Raw genomic sequence first — 19160 nt, 5'->3', positions numbered from 1 at the left:
CAAACCCCAGAAGACTAGTTCAAGGCCCTCCAATGCCCAGACTCTGGAGGCAGCACAGTGATTTAGTTACATTAAAATTATTTAGTAGGGCTATAAACCAAACCACAGCCATTCCCTTTTACCCAATGTAAAGAATTTCTTTTGACAGCCCCTAAAACCGAGCCTAAATGGACTCCATGCCTGGCCAACAGTGTTGGCAGATTGGCTGCAATGCCAAGGTATAAATTCGGACTGCAGCTGGGCAGGATGAGGAGTCCGAAGAGTTCTCACTGTGTCTGCTTCTTCTCTGCAGAGCTCCATCCAGCTCCTATAGACAAAGGTTCCCTCCCTGCCTCAGCAGAAAGGTAGTGATCTTGGTGCCTCCTGCATTCTCCTGCGGCCTCCACTGGATCCCCAGGGGATTTCTTCACACAATGCATCTCCAGATCAATCATCTTCACTGTGGAGATGTTCAAAGGTTTTAGATGGTAGTTCTTTCAATACATTATTACATGGATGGAAGTCCCAGGCCTCAGGTTAGGCTAATGCTCCAATGTCCTTGTTATGGGCTAGGGACTTCTGCCTCATAGCTCAGTTCTACCTGTCTGCAGTCAGAGGGAAAGAGGAGTGCGTTTTTTCCCGGAGTTGCCATCCCCAAAACACTGTCCTCCCGTACAGCTACAAAATTGTTTAACAAAGAGCGCCACCCTGTGTCTTCCTAGAGGAAACAATCAAGAAACAGGTTAGAAAGTTTCATAATGGAAATCAGCAGCACTGTGCTCCAATGATGCGTCTCAGTAAGATGGCTCTTTCCCAAATCACTAAAAAAGCAAAGCTAGAAACAAGTCCCACCTTCACCCTAGTGAGCAGCAGAGTCTGCAGTGGGACCCACAGCTTTTCCACTGATGACCCTGTTCACCTCCTGCACGCTCCAGAAGGGTTAGGGGTGATAGGAGTGCTACCTGTACCAGGGCTCAGATCCACAGTTAAAGGACACATCTTGCAGAACCAAAAGTTACTGTCCACTAGGATTTGAGACTGGCAACTGTTACCCTATCAGTTCATTTGCATAAGGCTGTGCAGGAGTTGGAATAGTCTGAATATCAAACTCATTCTGTAAACACGCACACACACACACATACACACACAACCAAACACATACACAAACACACATCTCACACACATACATACCACCTAGCATGACAAAGAAAACCCAATCCTTTCTTTCTTCCCAGCACCCTGGAGGGACAATATGAGTCAGTATCTATACAAGCAAAGTGTCCTCAGCATTACCTCCTCTCTCCTCATGTCAAAGGAGGAGCACAGTGGCAATGGCAGTAACAACACTGCAGATGAAGACAAGTTGCCAGGGGTTAAGCAGCTTGCCGGTGAATCTGGTAAGATGTGGGGCCAGGGTCTTCTCCACCTGAGCATGCCTGTCTCTTCAGCCCAGGGTCCCACATTGCCAACTCTTTGGGCTAACCAGTTTCAGGGTAGCCCTTGTGCTTCTGTTTTGTTGCTGGACTGGCTCTTGAATGGTGGGTATCTTCTAGAGGTCCCTGCAGACCAGCTCACAGGGTAGTTGAGGAGTCACTTGACCCTTCAGGATTCAACCAGACCTTGGACAGGGCAGAGTTGGCTCTTGGCTCAGTGGTTTCTTGGCTTTGCCTTTATGGGGCGTCTCCCTTCTGATACTTCTTACCAGTCTCCACAGCCTGGCCCCCAGTGCTGGCTCTTTCTGCTTGCAGAACCCCAACCTAGAGCTCACAGCTCTTCTCCAGTGCTGCTTGAAGCTGCTGGCCCACCAGGAAGAGGTTCTCTGAGTGGTGTCCACCCAGCCAGGTCCCCGATGGAGGGTATGGGGACAGTGCCAAGGACTGTGTGCTAAAGAACAAACTGTAGATGGTAACTTTCATTTTTCTCAGTATTACTTGAGCAAAGCAGATGCTAAAATTGTATGTCCCAATCCTCCTGTTCTATTTCTTTTGTTGATCTGGTCCACCCTGACACCCATGCACAGGCTGCTTGCACTGCAAGGCAGGCTGGCCCTTGCTTATAAATATACTCAGCAACAGACTCAACCAAGTTATTCAGATATTTGGACATGTATCATTCAACTTCTGCTTCTTCTGATGTTTAGCAAAAAGCACTTCGGTCACCTAGCCTCACCCACACACCACCTTTGTATGTGTTCCTTAAATATGCTAGATGCAAACCCTTTACTATTGTGGGAAGACACCTCAATGAATTGATAATTCTGCCAGAAAGGTTTTTGTTCTTCTTAAAGATGCAGCCTCCCTACATAGACCAGACTGGCCATAATCTTGTGATCCTCCTGCCTCTGCATTCCAAGTGCTAGAATTACATGTACCACCACACTCAACATCTCTTTTCTTCAGGAAAATGAGAACTGACATAGAGCTCATGGTAGAAACAGAAAATCATCATTTAATAAATAAAGCAGGTTCAGGAAAGAATTATCATTTCCTGAAGTCTGGAGAAGGGTCAAAGAAATGAGTTCAGGTATCAAATCACCTCTTATTTACAAAAGGAAGAGACATTGTATAATAAAGAACTCTGACCTTGTCCTTTTTGAATGGATACTGAGTTTCACACCACAGTAATGGAGCAAACAGACATTATGTGCCTCTTGTACATATGTTCCTGGAGTAACGAACTGAGGACGGGATTATATGTGGTTCAAGAATGTGATGCAGGACACATCCTCACATGTGTGGATCATGTGTTCCTAACAGAACACATCTTCACATATGCATATCATGTGTCACTAGGGACATGGTATCATTTAGGTATTGTTCCTTTTAAGGTGTTAAATCCAAAGGAACAATCAAACCTCAATTGAACATTTATAAAACTGACCTAAATCAAAAATATCTACATCGGGGGCTGGAGAGATGGCTCAGCAGTTAAGAGCACTGACTGCTCTTGCAGAGGACCTGGGCTCAGCTCCCAGCACCTACATGGTGGCTAACAACCATTCACAACTCCAGTTCTAGGGGAATCCGATACCCTCTTTTGACCTCCTTAGACATTGCATGACTCAGATGCACATACATACATGCAAGCAATACACTCATAAATATAAAATAAAAATAGTAAAATATTTTAAAATATTCACATCAAAGAAAAAATAAAACCAGAGACTATTCTACATAATTTAAAACCTGGTCACTAGAAGCAGCCACAATTTGGGGTTTAAAAAAAAAAAATCACATGTGGTATGAAGGGCAATATTTTATTAGGGAACTCTATGCGGTCCGTGTATTAGATGCAAGTGTTAGAGCACTGCTGTTTCCTGGTTGTGCAAACTAGAAAGAACTGAACCTCCCAGAATGGTGGTTTTAGAGAGAAAGCACCACAGTGACTTGGTCAGGAGCACTCTGCAGGTCCATAAATATGGAGGAGGGGTGCTGTGATAAATGTCAGGCTAAATGCAGTTTCTATCGCTCAGAACACTCATTCATGAATCATGAAAACAGTCCACAACAGCTCAACTGGTCACAAGCAGAGCAGACACACAGAGCAGGACCATTTTCATCAGAGCACGAAGGAGCAATGGTAGGAAAGGCCTGTTGGTTCTCTCGGGGGAGAATCCCCTCCTTGTGCTTTGATGGAGAACAAAACGAGCTCATCTTCCTTGCCCTTCTCTTCAATAATGTCAGTCTGTTAAAGCAGCCACAGAGACAGGGAGAAAAAGCACGCAGGAGAGCACGGAACAGCACTGCCATCCTCCAGGCCTGTGTTCTCGGGCCACCACAAATGAATGTGATTGTCAGTTGGACATAAAGGAGCTCTTGTGTGTTAGTCTTATTGCTACTGTCACCAAACACTCAATAAAAACAACTTAGGACTGTGTGCTGGGCATGGTGGCACAGCATTGTGAGGCAAAGATAGGTGGATCTCTGTGAGTTGAAGGCTAGCCTAGTTTACATAGTGAGTTTCAGGACAACCTATGCTACATAGTGAGCTCCTGTCTCAAAAAATAAAAGCAAACAATAACCTCCCCCCCAAAAAAAAACCCAAAAAGTAATTTAAAGGAAAAGACTTCTTTTGGCTCAGTGTGCCAGAGGGTTCAGTCTTGGGTCACCTGGTGTCACATGCTTGGGCAGAACATCATGTTCACATGGCAGACAGGCTTCCTCACCTCAAAAAAATAAGGAAATCAGAGAGCATGTCTGCTCTGGTGACTTTTTCCTTTTCACCCATGAGATGGTGCTGCACACTTTCACAGTGGCTTTGTTAATCATTTCTGGAAATCCCCCTGAGACGCACTAATTTCCTAAGTGCTTCTCAGTCCAATCAAGGTGACGATCAACTTGAGCCATCACACCTGGACACAGCGGTGATCCCTACTACAGGAGGACCAGCAGAGCAGCAGCCCTTCGGAAGCTGACAGTGAGGAAATATCTGCCTTCAAATTCTAAACTGGCTTGTAAGATGAGAGGGAACAGATACGTGATGTCATCTGAAGATCAACAAACCTGCTGTAACCTGAATGAACATAGGGAGACATGATAAAGTAGAGTGCCCAGCAGAAATAAGCTGGTCAAGAGAGGGGCAAACATCCGGGAAAGGCGAGGGGACTCACAGGTAGAAACAGCAAACTCACACTAGCTGACCCTGAATGCTGTTGCACTAAATTTTCCCCTCCCCTTCTTGAGAGACCCCCCCCCACCCGCACCCTCTGAGGCCTCAGGGCTAACAAACCAACAGAGTAGCTTTTATTTGGGTTTTAGCATGGTTTATATGACGTTCGGGAAAGGGTGCTTACAGAGCATCAGCTCCCATAGTCCATCTTCTACATTTTGACTAAGCTTTGAGATCTTTGCCATGCCCTGCCCAAAGTTCGCCAGGTGTCCGTGCATCATCTCGCCTCTTGAGGTTTGTGCAGGGTTCACAGGGTCCTCAAGGGGTCCATGGTGCCCCTGGGGGCCTATGGTGCCCCACAGGGTCCACAGCAGCCTGGCTCACCAGCTCACCTGCTGGTCCCTGCTCCCCAAATAGTCCCAATTCCTCCTTTTCCCAGTGTGCTCTGCTTCTCTCTAGGTCTCTAGACCCCCCCCCCTTTTCCTCGGAGGATGAATTTGTCCAACAAATACATGCAGCGGCACAGCCCCAGACCTTAAGAAATCCCAGACCCCTTTAGCAGGTACACTTGAGGAATCAGGATTCCTGGACCATGCTAAGCAGCACCACGTGGGACAGGCTCCTGCAAGACATTCTCAGTAAATTCCAACCTCAGACTCAAACCAAGACAATATGTATATGGATTGGCTGTCAGTCATGGGCCCCAGTGGGGCCCTGCTCAGCCTCTTTTCCTTCTTCCATGGTCTCCGCTATGAGCTGAACTGCATTGCATCCTTGCAAAAGCTCATGCTAGGGTCCTACACCCAGACTTCACGATGGTCTCTAAGATGACCCCAGAAAGCATTACTTTCTTCACACACCTGAGACCCGTGTTTAGAAACACAGGAACACTGCAATGAGGGGGGCTCTTGTGTTCTTGACAGGTCTTTAATGGCTATTACCCTGAGGCAGGGGGTGACAGTGGGGAGTGCCACCACTTAAGTCTGTGCCGAGAACTCAATGAACAGAAAGTACACCCAATTCCTCTGACAGGTAGAAGGCCTTGGCTATACAGGTGACAACATCCAAAGACTGGGCAATGGCCACTGGTCATGATCCCCGAGGAACGAAACAGGTGGGTAGCTTGTTATCTTTGCTTCATAGACACACATCTCTAGATCTGGTAAACAGACTTCATTACACCACACCACAGGCCCTCCAGTTTCCAGGATGGAGCCCACCCTCAGACTCAGGACCTCAGAAGTAAAGGGACACTTATTTGCTTCAATCCCTCCTCTAAGGGCTCTGTGATATCTGCCAGGCTCACTGTGGATGACAGGAGGAAACACTCTGAAGTCCTGGGGGTTGTTTGAGTGACAGCTACTAGAGGCTAAGTGGCTAAGTTCTGACCAATGACAGCAGCCCAGCTGGGCTGTGAGCAGTGCCTGCTGGAGCCCAACACTGACTCCCTGACCCACAAAACCAGTTCTAAAGTATGAAATGATGTCATGGTGTAGACCTCTAGAGTCTCCCAATGGCTAATGTGCTGAACACTTGATCCACTGATGGATTTCAAGCTGAATGGACTTTTGGGAAGAGGTAGAAAACTGCAGGAGGCAGGGCCTGGTTGGAGAAGAGGTCACTGGAGTTATACCCTTGAAGGTATGTATTATCTTGCGCCAGCCCCTTGCTCACTCTTTGCTTTCAGGCCTACAAGAGGTGAGCAGCAGTGTTCCACCACACACTCTCCACTGTGATGCTTGGGCCCAGACATGCACTAAGTGACATGGACCCAAGTGACCATGCACTAACACTCAGAAACCTTGAGCCCAAATCAATCATTCCTCCTTTAAGTTGACATTCTAGGGTACTCTAACATGGAAGTAAGGCATCTCCCTTCTAAACAGTAAATCTGAACCAGTACAACCCAAATGGAAGAGTTAAGAGAGCTCGGCTACCTGACTAGCATCATCTGACTACTCAAGAAATAAGAGGAGTCCCGGTCCACGGACTGCCACACTTAAGCAGAAAGTGTCACTTTCCTGGAACCAATCAGTAGAGCCCTGTCTCTGGCCACAGCAGTTTTTCTCTATAGCATCTGCCAGAAGCAGTCTGAGAGGACGGCAGTGTGGCCCATGGCATTGCTATAAAATGAGCTAGAGCTCAGGGCCACTGCTATTTTGCCATTACCAGAACAGCACTATTAATCCATCTGTGACAAACATGAACACAGGAAGCCCTATGAGTTCCAGAATGGGATATAAATGCTCAAGACACTTCCTTGTACTGTCTAGAGGTCGAGGCATGGGAATGCTTAGACACCTTCCCCAAAGGGAAGGACAGCCTCACTTTGTACCCACTGCGACCAAGACAGAGGTTAGACTCAGCCTCTGTGGGGCCACAGAAGCAATGTCACCATTCAGCTCCACAGGAGGCCTGCGGTGACAAGAGGCACAGCAGGCTGCAGTGAGACTGTCCTCCCTCCTGGACCACAGTCCCAACAGGATGCAGGGTAGGTCTGTGGCTGCCTGAATGCTGCAAGAAGCCACCCTGGCCCACAGCATGGAGACTGAAGACTCAAGGGCCAATCCCACCCTCTCGTGTAGCTATCATTGTTTTGAGAAGCAGCTCTTTGCTTTCTGAGCAAACATGGAATCCTGTTCTTCACTATGAAACAGCAGTGGAGCCCAATCCGCCACCAGAGAGGGTGTGTCTGACCTGTCCTGTCAGCACTTCACCATGATACTGAGGTGCTGGATTAGTTACTTTCTGTTGCTGTGATAAAACACCATGACCAAAACAACTTATAGAAGGAAGAGTTTATTTGGTTTATGGTTCAAAGGGTTAGAGTCCAGAACAGCAGGGGAGGCACGGAGGTAGAGGTGGCCAAACAAAAAGCCGAGCCTTCGCATCTTCAAGCGGACACAAGAACCAGATTCACTGGAAAATCTGGCAAGACTTAAGAACTCTCAAAGCCCACCTCCAGCGACCTGCTTCCTTCATCATGGCCACACCTAAAACCTCCCAAACCAGCGCCACCAACTGGGGACAAAATGTCCAAATACTTGGAGCTTACGGGGACACTCTCATTCAGTGTTCTGAAGGCACATGATAAAAGCAGACAGTGCAGTCATCATAGCATCCACACTGCTTCTCTGACACCCTCATGCCACACCTACAGCCTGAGGAGTCTGTGACCATCTACCTGAAGTAAAAGTTAGATCTGATTTCTGCAGACGATGCTGGCACCACCAAAGATGAAGGCTGTAGCAGTTCAGCTCACTCATGTGACTAATTTAGAGCAACGGTGAGGGGCCCTGTCCACCAAGTAAACCCAGTCAGTCATTCTGCCTGGAAGAAGCCGGGGGCATGGAAGTGAATCGCAGGTAAATTTGGCTGGAAGGTTGGCGTCTAGAAAGACCAAGACTGGAAACGGACTGTAAGTGACATGGACTGTGAACCTAGGTGGGAGACGCCTGTGCTCCCACACAGGTGCTCAAGGCTGGCACAGCTGAGCATGCCCTCAGTAATCAGGTCAGACTGCAGTTTTCCTCTGATCACCCTAACTCTCCTTGTCCAATGGGTTCACACTGGCTGTGGTGACAGGGAAGAGATCCAAACGTGGTTTAATCTACAGGGGCTCTAATTCCAAGGCTGGCCCAGTGATGGTTTCTGCTACCTACCAATCTACTGAAAACAGACTAATATGCTTTCTAGAATGAAAAAGGCATTGGGAAGTATAGGCAGCCGCTGGCCATGCCAGCCTCCCACATGGAAGGGTTAATGAGTCCACAGGCTTTGCTGACAGCCTCAAGCATGCACAGCTCACAGCACAGCTTCCCAGTGGCCCATTTCAGGGGTCAGCAATGTGGTCTATGGGCTGTTGATCTCAGTATGTGCTCCACTACTTCAAAGAGCCAGTTGGAGAACTTGGTAAAGAGCCTCATAGAGCCCAGCTGTGGTGCAGGAAGGACAAGGCCTCATGGAGTGAGCTGCTGTGTGTCCACCAGGAAGCAACGTGTGTTCTATGCCACAGTCAACATGTGGTTTTGCCACAGTCAGAGCTCACAGGTTGGGAAAGCAGGAAAAGTTTAAGTGGGAACCTCTAATGAGAACAGTCCTGGATATGCTCCTTCCAGAACAGACCCTCAAAGGCATACAATTATGTGCCACTGTTCTATAGGCTGACAGAGAGCACACATCAGTGAGGTAACAGACAAAGGGAGTGTCAGAACTGCCTCAATGACTACCCCAGCTACCCTGGAGAAGGGCAGCTAACATTGAACAAGGGAAATCAGCATGTCCAGAACCCAAGGTACGCTCAGGGGAAACTTATTTCCATGTTCTGCAATAAGTCAATGGAGACTTACGGTCCCAAACAATGGCCTGAGGAACAGGGCTGAGTTACCCTACCAGCAAAGAACCACCCCCAAGGAGGTGTGCTGAGGTAAAGAACAAGGACTGGGTAATGGGAAAAGACTTTCAAGTATCACTCCCTGCCAGGTCCAGCAGCTCTGGTGTTGTGTCCATGTTCTGATGACATTATATCTGCCACCGGTTCTTTCTTCCACTTCCCATGAGGACAAATAACCATTGATCACAGGCTAAATTGCCACACTACCCAGTACTTGATATTTTCACTCTTTTATCCAGAAGTCGACTTCATGAGGGAGTAGAATCACAAAGGGACAGACAGAATGTGCTGCTGCCCCACAGCACCCCCAAAGTCTCCTCTATAGCCCAGTATGTGTCATAGAAAGTTCTTCCTTGAGTGGCTGCAGGCCATACCCAGACAAGGCTTGGAAGGTGGGAATGAGAAATTATGACCCACTGAGGCCAGTATGGCTAAGTGCATACACACACGCAGGCAGCACAGTTTCCCTAGAGTCCATCAGTGCCCCCAGCTTTGCTGCTGCCAAATATGGTTGACTGTCTTCCCAGATCCCCAGACAACAAATGGCTTTTCAACTCTCGGGACTCAGTGATTTCCTCTCCTTCAACTCTTCAGGGGGCTGCACTCAGCCTCTATGTTGAAAAATTAATTCTGACAATGCTGACTAAAGGCATGTGGCCCATCCCCGATTTGTGACCTCCATCTTCTAGGCTGCTGCTGTTCAATGCTCACCCACAGGATACACACAGGGATATCCTGCCTCCAGGGATAGCTGTAACTAGTCCACACATCCAAATAAGTTTGACCTCCATGCCCCCACAGCTGGACTCTAGCTACAAGGACTGCTGTTAAGAACAGTTGTGCAGCTACCAAGAGCAAAGCCATGTGTTTCCGGGTGACAACTAGGAGCAAAGCACTGACACATCCTCCAATGTACATTATGAGGACATGGAACCAAGCCTGCTGCAGCCACCAAGACCAGCTTCAGGGTCACACTGATAGCAAGCCAGAAAGCTGCAGAGAAGCACAACTTGAGTCCTGATCAGAACGGCTCTGGAACCCATCCCAGCTTTGCAGTTGAAGTCTATTTGTGTTTTCTCCTACAACCAGAAGCATCCTGACTTGCATTTTCATGTTATTTAACTTGTGCATTTCTGGCTAACTGTATTAACATTTGTTTCTTCTCACCAAAAGTCCAAATTTTCAGTAAAACTCCATGTGTAAGACTGATGCTTTCATTCCACTTGTTCTTCTCCAGGCTGGTGCAGGCCACAAGGTTCTCAGTGTATTTTAAGACTGACTTTAAGAACCTGTTAAAAAGACAGGGAGGAATGTTAGTTCCTTTGTCTGTTCCATTATAAAGTGCAGCAAGTATACATTTCTGGTTTTCACTCTTGGAATTACTCCTAAGCATTACTTAATTTTTGTCTGAGAATCAAGAAAGTAAACATATGCAAAATGAAAACAAGAGAGGGACAGAGGAAAAACAAAATGCTGGAAGGCAGACACTGTCAACACTGGGGTGAGTTTCATGGAATCCAAGATCCTTTTCACTCTTGCAGACCCAGACGTGATGTTTCTAAGTGACAGAACACAATTCCAGGAAGATCTGGGGCCGTCTGGCTCTGATTTACCCCAGAAGAGCACGTGATGACAACAGGCCCTGCTTACAGGACCCACTGGGTGCTGAGGCTGGGCGTTCAGCTTCCCTTCACTGTGCTGCCATATTGGTCTCAGGAGACACACCTTGCTATCGTTAAAAACACTTTTCCCTAATGACATTTCTCAAAATGGCAGTGAGTTCTGACTGATTAGAATATCAATTTTACTTTTTCATGTCTCTCCTCAGTTTCCCTAGTGGAACAAACTTGTCCCCAACATTTTATATTGAAAGTTTTTCTAAAGATATGTTAAATGAATGACAATGAAACCCACAGACCTTTGTCTAGGAATTGGCTCTGCTCTGGGGAAGTTTTATTCCTCAGAGGCACTTGGTGATATCACTGAGGAGTATACTAGCACAGGATAGTTAAAGGCAATGGATGCCACTCAGTGCCACACAGAACACAGAGAAGTTATGGCCCAAGCACCCACGATGCTAAGGTCGAGAACCCCAGTCCAGTCACCAGCCCTGCACAGGCCAGCTGCACTTGCCTCAGTTCTATGCTTCCATCCAGGTTCTAGTTTCATTTCTGCTGCTGTGTTGAAATAATCCGACAGAAAGCAGTGTAGGGGAGGAAGGGGTTTATTTGGCTCACAATTTCAGGACACAAACCATAATTGTAGGGAAGTCACAATAGCAGGGGCTTGAGACAAGTGGTCCTATCACAGCCAGTCAAGAGCGGAGAGAAACAAATGTTCCCCTGCTGCCTGCTTAGTACTCAGCTAGCCCATTCTGCTTTTATATAGTTCAGGACCCCAAACCAGGGAACAGTGCCTTCCACAATGGGCTAGGCCTCCTACATCAACTAGTAATTCCCTAACAGGTATGTTCACAGGCCAACCTGATCTAGACAATTCTTCAATGAAATTCTCTTCCCAGATTATTCTAGGTTGTGTCAAGCTGACAGTTAAAACTAACCAGAATAGGGCTGGCAAGGTAGCTTAAGAAGGTAAAACAATTGCCACGCAAGCCTGATGACCCAAGTTCAATTCCTGGAACTCACATAAAGGTGGATGGAGAAAATGGACTCCACAAAGTTGTCCTCCAAAGTTAATTCCACATCCCCCTCTCATACACACACACACACACACACAATTAATAATAATTATATATATATATATATATTATATAAACAAAAAAGCTGGGTGCGGTAGCACAGACCTTTAATCCTAACATTCAGGAGGCTGAAGCAGGTGGATTTCTTATTTGAGTTCCAGGAGTCTGGTCCAAGTAAGACCCTGACTCAAAACAAGCAAACAAATAAACAAAACAGTAAAAAAAAAAAAAAAAAAAAAAAAAAAAAAAAAAAAAAAAAAACCCAAACACCTAAACTAACAAGCACAATTCATGAACACCATACTTCACAATGTACATGAGGTCTACTCCCTGCCAAGTACTGCATAAAATCAGCTAAGATCTGAAGAATTTCTGGGCATGGGTGGAGGCTGTGTCACAGCAGCTCCATCCAACTGAGCACAAGACACATTTGTATAATCCTGCCCGAGGGGTCTCCAGTTCTGGAATCTGCATGTGAAGTAGTCCTCAAAGGGTTTATCCTATTTTCATGTGCCTAGATCTGGATGATCCTGAAAACTGGAATTCCAAACTTTGAAACTACTAGTCACACACAACTAAAGAGGTTAGCTTTGAGTCACTTGGATACGGCAGGGTCTGCCTTGTGGCCCTGACTTCAGGACGTTAAGCAGCTCAGACCACACTGCAGGACCCTCTCCGACACCAGCTCCACTGTCTTCACTCATTCAGACTGCAATTGGGTGCCAGGCTGTAGACTGGTGAGCAGTGAAAGGGTTCACAAATAAATCAGATTCAGTTTTGTGCATTGTGCCTGTATGGGTGTCAGTCTCAAATGTCCAAACTTAGCATAAAACTACAGAGGAGATAAGTTAAGTGTCCATGAGAACCTGTGGGGGCTTAAAAAAAAAAATCACCAAAGAAATAACTAATAGGAGTCAAGATGGCTTATAATTATCTAAACACTGTTTCCTTTCTTTTAAACAGAACATACTTACTTTAGATACTGCTGATATTCCTGAGCACTTTTTCCACAGACAACATGAATGTTGACTAATTCCAGTACAATGAGGAACAAAATCAGGTAAAGCACAGGAGACAGAAGTCTAACACTGAAAATTGATGAAAGCAAGTTAAAATTTGACAGAGCATTTCCTTGCTTTATAAGGAAAACGACGTTCCACCTAACAAACACCTTTCCTGAGCATCGTTAAATGCAAACATCTGAGAAGATAGTTCTCTAGTCTGTGACCCTGATATGACCCAACCCAACCTGACCCAACTTCTACCTTCCAGGCCTGTACAGGTGTGTGAGCCCACACCCTCCCTGCCCTTCATGTACGCAGCACAAAGTGCCTCCACTCCCAGCAGCAGCACCTGCTGCGTCTGGCTTTGCTCTGTTGAAGCCACCCTCCAAAACACCGCCACCAGGTCAGTGGCAGTCTGCTGCCTACATCCCATGTTCTGTGTAACTGCTAGCCCCTTCTTACCAACTCATTCTCAGCGAAGGACTCTCACAGGAAAGAGTGTGCTCAACTCTGCCAGACCCCAAGAAATTCCAATTAAGTCTAGAATTTATGTTTCCCACAGACCAGTAGAGATGCTTAAAAGCACTCAGTTTTTGAGGGATATACTGTAATAGCACTTCTGTATAAACTGCATGAGTATACATCAAGAAACTTCTGGAAGGCAATCTACCATCAATCACTCTAGAAAATATCCACTCAACCTAAAGTTTAGAAACTTGTCCAAAATGGCCATTTCTTAGGGAAATATGAAGGACCCATAGTGTTGGCAAATGCAAGAGAATGTCATATATCCAGACGGTCATTTGGGTGGTAGGGCTCACACTCTCACAGGCACACTTTCAAGGTTTCTATAAAACAGCATATACTGTAACTATTCTCTGAAAGGATCAGAACCCACGCAAACACAAGGATACAGACACACAGACAGACAGACAGACACACACACCACACACACACACAGACACTGTGTGTGGAGGGGGAGGCAGCCCACCTGCTGAGCATGCGCAGATAGTTCTGCCGCTGGCGAGAGTGCAGCTTCCGCTCTACCCACTGCCTGTGCTTCAACTGCAAAGAGGCAACGATCTGGTCAGATGTCCGCTGGCACTGGGAGCTTATGCCTCGGAGGACAACCAGCACTTCCAGAATGATTCTGGGGCAGAACAGGGTGGGAATGTGTGTGCTGCAGAGCTCACTGAGCAGCCAGGGCCACCTGCAAGGGAAAGCACAGCAATCAGAGGACAGGTAACACCAGAGAATGTCACTGCCAGCCCTATATCTGGACCAGCTAAGAGGTCTTCCAGAACAACTGGGACCCCCAAAGTAGGTAACATGTAACTAGAGTAAACACAGTACAAATTATGATGTGTAAACGCACACATGACACTTGTACAGACATTACCAGCCCTTACCTGATAACCCCTCTTGGCACACAATACCAAACTAGGAAAGCGTAGACTGGAGACGCTGCTAGTCTAACTACTCAGTTACGCTTCCTTAGCACTAACCTCTCTGAGGGAAGACCATCCAATCTGCTGACAGCACAGCAACTCCCAGGCACATGGTGACAGAGCTCACACAGAATCTTGCTAATTAAAGAGTCACAGGCACGTGTTTCAGAAGTACCTTCCAATCTGAAGAACACACAATGTTTAAAGGTACATGACAATAATTAAAATGCCTACCCTATTAACTATTCAAAATAATGTTCAATGCACAGCAAACTTAACCTAAAATTCAGTTTTCTCCAAACATAAAATGGAAATAGGTACCATGACAGAGGACGATAAAGGATGCGCTACACTGAAACAGGCACCGTGCAGACCGAAGGCGGTCTGTAGCTTGTGCTGGGTTAGTTCCACTGAGAGCACATCTGCTTTGTTCTATATGCCCCAAACCTGTATCTGCATCCTTCTTCCTCCTGAGTCCATCCACACCCTTCCTGTCTGCTGAGCCTTTGTTGGAGGGTGCCTTATCCTCCCAAGACACCTTCAGTCTACACTCAGCTGCCAACAAACAGGGCACAGCAGTTCCTACTCCAAAGGTCTTCTAACAGCCCTGTTTGAGAAGCAAGGAGAGCACTCTTGGCACTGGCTACAACTGACAGTCATAGTCTATACCACCCAGGTGACACACACCATACCCCAGGTGGTACGTACCTGGCTGCTTCCTGACATGACTCTTCTGGCAAAGGCAGTACAGGCCACATCCTGAGACTTTTTTCACAGCTCAACACCTGGAAGGAAATATTTTGTTGCTGTTAGATATTACAATAATATCCTAGCAAATATGTTTTCATCATGGATGTTAAATCACTTTCTAGAAAGTATTTTATAACCATTACCAATTATACAACATTTGAAAAACAGCATGGTGGACTCAGCATTCCACACACTCAGCCGAGGGACTATTCAAACTACTGGAGGACTGTAGGTCCTTACTGTCAGGGTGATGATAAACATGTCCATAAATCTGACCCCCTCAGTTGAAGGGAGACCTACCTCCCTTACCCTGAATGGGACTAACTTTGGTGATTGGTCTGTGACTGCGAGTACTCGGTACAATTGAGGGAAGGGACCACAGGCCCATCAGCAGCCAGATGAAGCCTCATGATAGATCTTCAGCAAAGTCACCTCTAAATTCTGACCCACAATAATGTGAGCAAATTAAACAGTAGCTGTTGACATCACTGACATAAGCAATTTTCTGCAACAGCAACAACCAGAACAATAACCCTATGAAGCACAGAACGTATGACTGTCACCAAATAGTGAGTAACAGATGTAGAAAATGCTAAGGGTCCAAAACTGCTGTGAGTGTGACCTGGGGTTATAGAAGAGGGCAACATGGAGTATAGGCTGAGGACTTGGCAGTCAGGTCACAGGACAGTCTTGATTTCCAGAAGCTGTCCTTCCTTCTAGAACCTTCCCTTGTGTCCTCCCTCTCTTTAAACCCTGGTCCCTAAGACAAGTTCTGATACTGTTACTCCTGTGATGACACCTTGGAAAGCAGACTCAGGAGGGACAGCTGGCTGTGATGCAAAGGGTGAATGGCGTCAGAATGACACCACCCATGCACCTGTCCCCAAACCAGAACCCACTGGCCACAGGAGGGAGTCTGGCCTTAAAAGCACCAGGCTATCCTTTCTCCACTTCCTCTGCTGCATGCCCCTTCTCTGTTATTTCCTCTTAACTGAAACACCCTGCCTGAGGGAGGTTCCTAAGACTCAGAAAGCACATGAAACTTAAAGATTCCAAAGGTTCCTCCCCAAGTTTATAAAAGCAGAAAACAATGGCTGAGGACTCTCTGGTGCAGCTGGCTGCAGGCATTCGGGGGCTGAAGGAGTACAGGGCCTGCAGGCGTACAGGGGCTACAGGGAGACCCTGTCTCGTACTGCAGCCTTTGCCAGTCATCACCCATGCTGGGGTGGAGTTTTGAGAGAAGCAGCTGCTTAAGTCACTCATGGTCCTGTAAATAACGCTAATAAACTCACTGGTCACTAGGCTAGACTTGGCCAGTGGAATGGTTTCTTTAGTCTGTTGTCAGTGCTCTATCTAGGGAGACTAGACATTTGTTCACATCTCCAGAGGCAAGTCACGCAAGAAATATGTTTGTCATATGACAGCATTGTTAGAGACTTCATCTCAGGCACTGTCTCTCCAGGCCTTTCCCTACACTCACATTCTGATTTACAGTTGCCTTATAAGGGTGCAGTTGCTGACCACTGTCCATGCAGGAGCCATCCTGAGTGTGACATGCATGGGGCCTACCTCTGCCATATACAAAATAAAGGACCTGAGGGCTAGGGAGATGGTTCAGAGGTTAAGAATATGTACCGTGCCAGCACAGTGGCTCACGCCGTTAATCCCAGCACTCAGCACTTGGGAGGCAGAGGCAGGTGGATCTCTGAGTTCAAGGCCAGCCTGGTCTGCATAGTGAGTTCCAGGTCAGCTGGGGCTACAGGGAGACTCTGTCTCTTATTGCTATTCTATAGGGACCCAGTTCAATTTTCAACACCCACATCAGGTGGCTCACAAATGCCTGTAACTTTAGTTCCAGAGGATCTGACACCTCTGATCTCCAAGGGCACCTGACTCACATGTACTCCTGCAGCCCCATACATATAATTTAAAACTAAATCTTAAAAAAAAATGAAGGATCCAAGATAATTGCTAAATTGGAGCTTCCTAGGAGAAATGCTTAAAAGTTTGTTGTTTAACAAAACAAACAAGTTAACAAAAACTGGTCTTCCATAGAAGAAAAAATTACATTGCTTACTTGACAAAACCTGCTCCTCTCCCTGGGTGATGACTAGCACAGCAGCCTACTAGACTCCGTGCTGAACATTCTCTTAGACTAAACCCACCTTTAACTATGAGACACAGCACCTAAGCCACAAGCTCAGGAAGATGGAGCCACTTGACCAAAGCCACAACAGCAAGTGACATTCTGACCATTGTCTGACTGGACAAGGCCTGGGGCCCTTCTGATGTGTCTGCAAGAGGAACAGGGCCACACGCCACCTCTCCCGAACACCCTGGGTACGGCATACCTGCTTTTGAAGCTGGAAAGCTGGGTGGCAGCGGGACCTGTAGCCATTAACAAGGCTAACCAACAACTGCACTACTGCTTCCTCCTAGTTTATAAAAACTGACATTAGTTACTGTGATTTTAGGTTGGGCTTTTTGTCTTCTACTGAATCATAGGTAATTTATAGTCTTAATTTTACCTTATCTTTCCAAATAATTCTATTCACCGAAAACATAGTAAAGCTCTTCATTAAAGTAAGGTGGACCTAGCAGTCAACAACCAATAAAATTATTGAAATGGAGCTGATTAACCACCCTTACTTACGAAGACCACATCCATCCTCTGTCCACAGCAAAATTAAAAATGCACAAGGAGGAAGAGATTCCAAAAACTGGAAAAACTTTAAAGACTAGTGATCAATAGGAGAAGAGAATTACATGATCATAAACTGTTAACTGCTAAACACATAAATATTGAGAAGAGTAAAAATAACATTACGGTACAGTACAGTACAGTGTAGTATACTCCAACAGTTGATATAAACGCAGAACTAGAAAACCCACATCAGTCACTAGGAACTACTGGAAGCCATCAGGAAATCAAGAGTTGGCAAACATTAGAAGCAGAAACTGCCAGGTTCTCAACAGAACAAAGGCCTGAGTGACTACAAGTTAAAAGTGCTGAGGACACGTACTGATCTCTCGTTCACTGACACCTGGGAGCCATGCAATGGGCAGTGTCCTCATGGCGGTGGTCCCAGCAGGGCAGACAGAGACTTCTGGGCAGGGTGGGCATAGGGCACAGCGTAGGCCTGAAAGCCAGAAAAGGGCTCTTGCTTCTGCTCTAAGTCAAGAGTGACTCTGCCTAGAGGAACACAGCGCTCGAAAAGGATCTGGCTGCTGTGTTGAGAAGGGTTTGTGAGAGGAAGGAGACCTGTCAGAGCCAGTGTCCCTCCAGGAAGTCATGGTAGCTTGGCCAATTGGTGCTACTGAATTGACAGAGAATAATAGATTTGAGACATATTTTAAAAACAGAGGACTGAGTATATTATCTGAAGTAGGGAAGGAAGACTTGGGAGTCTCAGCCTCAGAAACCAGTTGCAGGGATGTGGCACTTATGTATCCCAGGCTGGGTTCAAACTCTGTAGCTGAAGATGACTTTCTGATCCTCCTGCTTCTTCCTCCTGAGTGCCAGAATTATAGGTGAGAGCTGCCATAACAGGTATGTGTCACCATACTAAAAGCTCACTCTTTTCTCATTCTACACTTACTGTAATAGTATAGCTCACATGAAATACAAATAATCAGAACAGACTAGAGAATTCTGAAGAGAGAGGAATGGGAGACGAACCTGGAAAGCACTAAACTGCATCAAGAAGCTGCCTTGAGGAGCAGAGCTTCTAGCCAGAGTTCAGGGCTGGAGATAAGCTGCTAGCAATTCCAACAAGAAAACACATGAAGCTAGATTCTCTACCTCACTTCCAAGAGGAACTAAATTCTATTTGGATCAAAAGGTATAAATGGGAAATGAAGAAGCACGAGGAGAATTATATGTTCATAATTTTGGAAAGCAAAGACTAGTTTTCAAGAATGACACCAAAGGAAAAAAGAATCAAAAGGTAAAGACAGTAAGCAACACTTTACTGAAAACTGTAAACACAGCCAGCAAACCAATGGGAAAAATACAAGCAAGCAAAGACATTTTAGAGGAGCTGATGAAAGAATTACAGCTGTAAACAAAAAGGAAAACAAGGTCTTGGGCTGGAGAGATGGCTCAGTGGTTAAAAGCACTGACTGCTCTTACAAAAGACCAGGGTTCAATTCCCAGCACCCACATGGCAGTTAACAACTGTTTGTAACCCCAGTTCCAGGTGATCCGACACCCTTTGCTGACCTCCACAGGCATCGCATGACACAGGTGCACTTACATACATGCAGGCAATGTACTCATA

At 46.3% G+C, this 19160-nt stretch overlaps 1 protein-coding gene across 10 annotated transcripts in view; it reads right to left on the bottom strand.

Annotated features, from left to right (window-relative positions):
- Ermard (ER membrane associated RNA degradation) overlaps window positions 1–19160 on the bottom strand; it is a 36437-nt gene that overhangs the window by 3050 nt on the left and 14227 nt on the right. For 6 of the 10 annotated variants that reach the window (XM_017800695.2, XM_029568480.1, XM_029568481.1 and 3 more), the window contains 6 exons: window positions 17232–17315; window positions 14839–14915; window positions 14188–14313; window positions 13674–13892; window positions 12653–12766; window positions 7371–10269 (listed from right to left, as the gene is read on the bottom strand). In XM_017800695.2, coding sequence (XP_017656184.2) covers window positions 10095–10269; window positions 12653–12766; window positions 13674–13892; window positions 14188–14313; window positions 14839–14915; window positions 17232–17315 — 795 coding nt within the window. In that variant the 3' untranslated portion in view covers window positions 7371–10094. Of the gene's footprint in view, window positions 1–7370; window positions 10270–12652; window positions 12767–13673; window positions 13893–14187; window positions 14314–14838; window positions 14916–17231; window positions 17316–19160 lie in introns of those variants that run through there. The other 4 variants (XM_017800696.2, XM_017800697.2, XM_029568483.1 and 1 more) reach the window with 2 other exon arrangements.

The sequence above is a fragment of the Nannospalax galili genome, unplaced genomic scaffold, assembly GCF_000622305.1.
Source record: "Nannospalax galili isolate Female #2095 unplaced genomic scaffold, S.galili_v1.0 scaffold60, whole genome shotgun sequence".
NCBI lineage: Eukaryota > Metazoa > Chordata > Mammalia > Rodentia > Spalacidae > Nannospalax > Nannospalax galili.
Note: the sequence above shows the minus strand (reverse complement) of the source record. Positions and strands in the feature narration are given on the sequence as shown.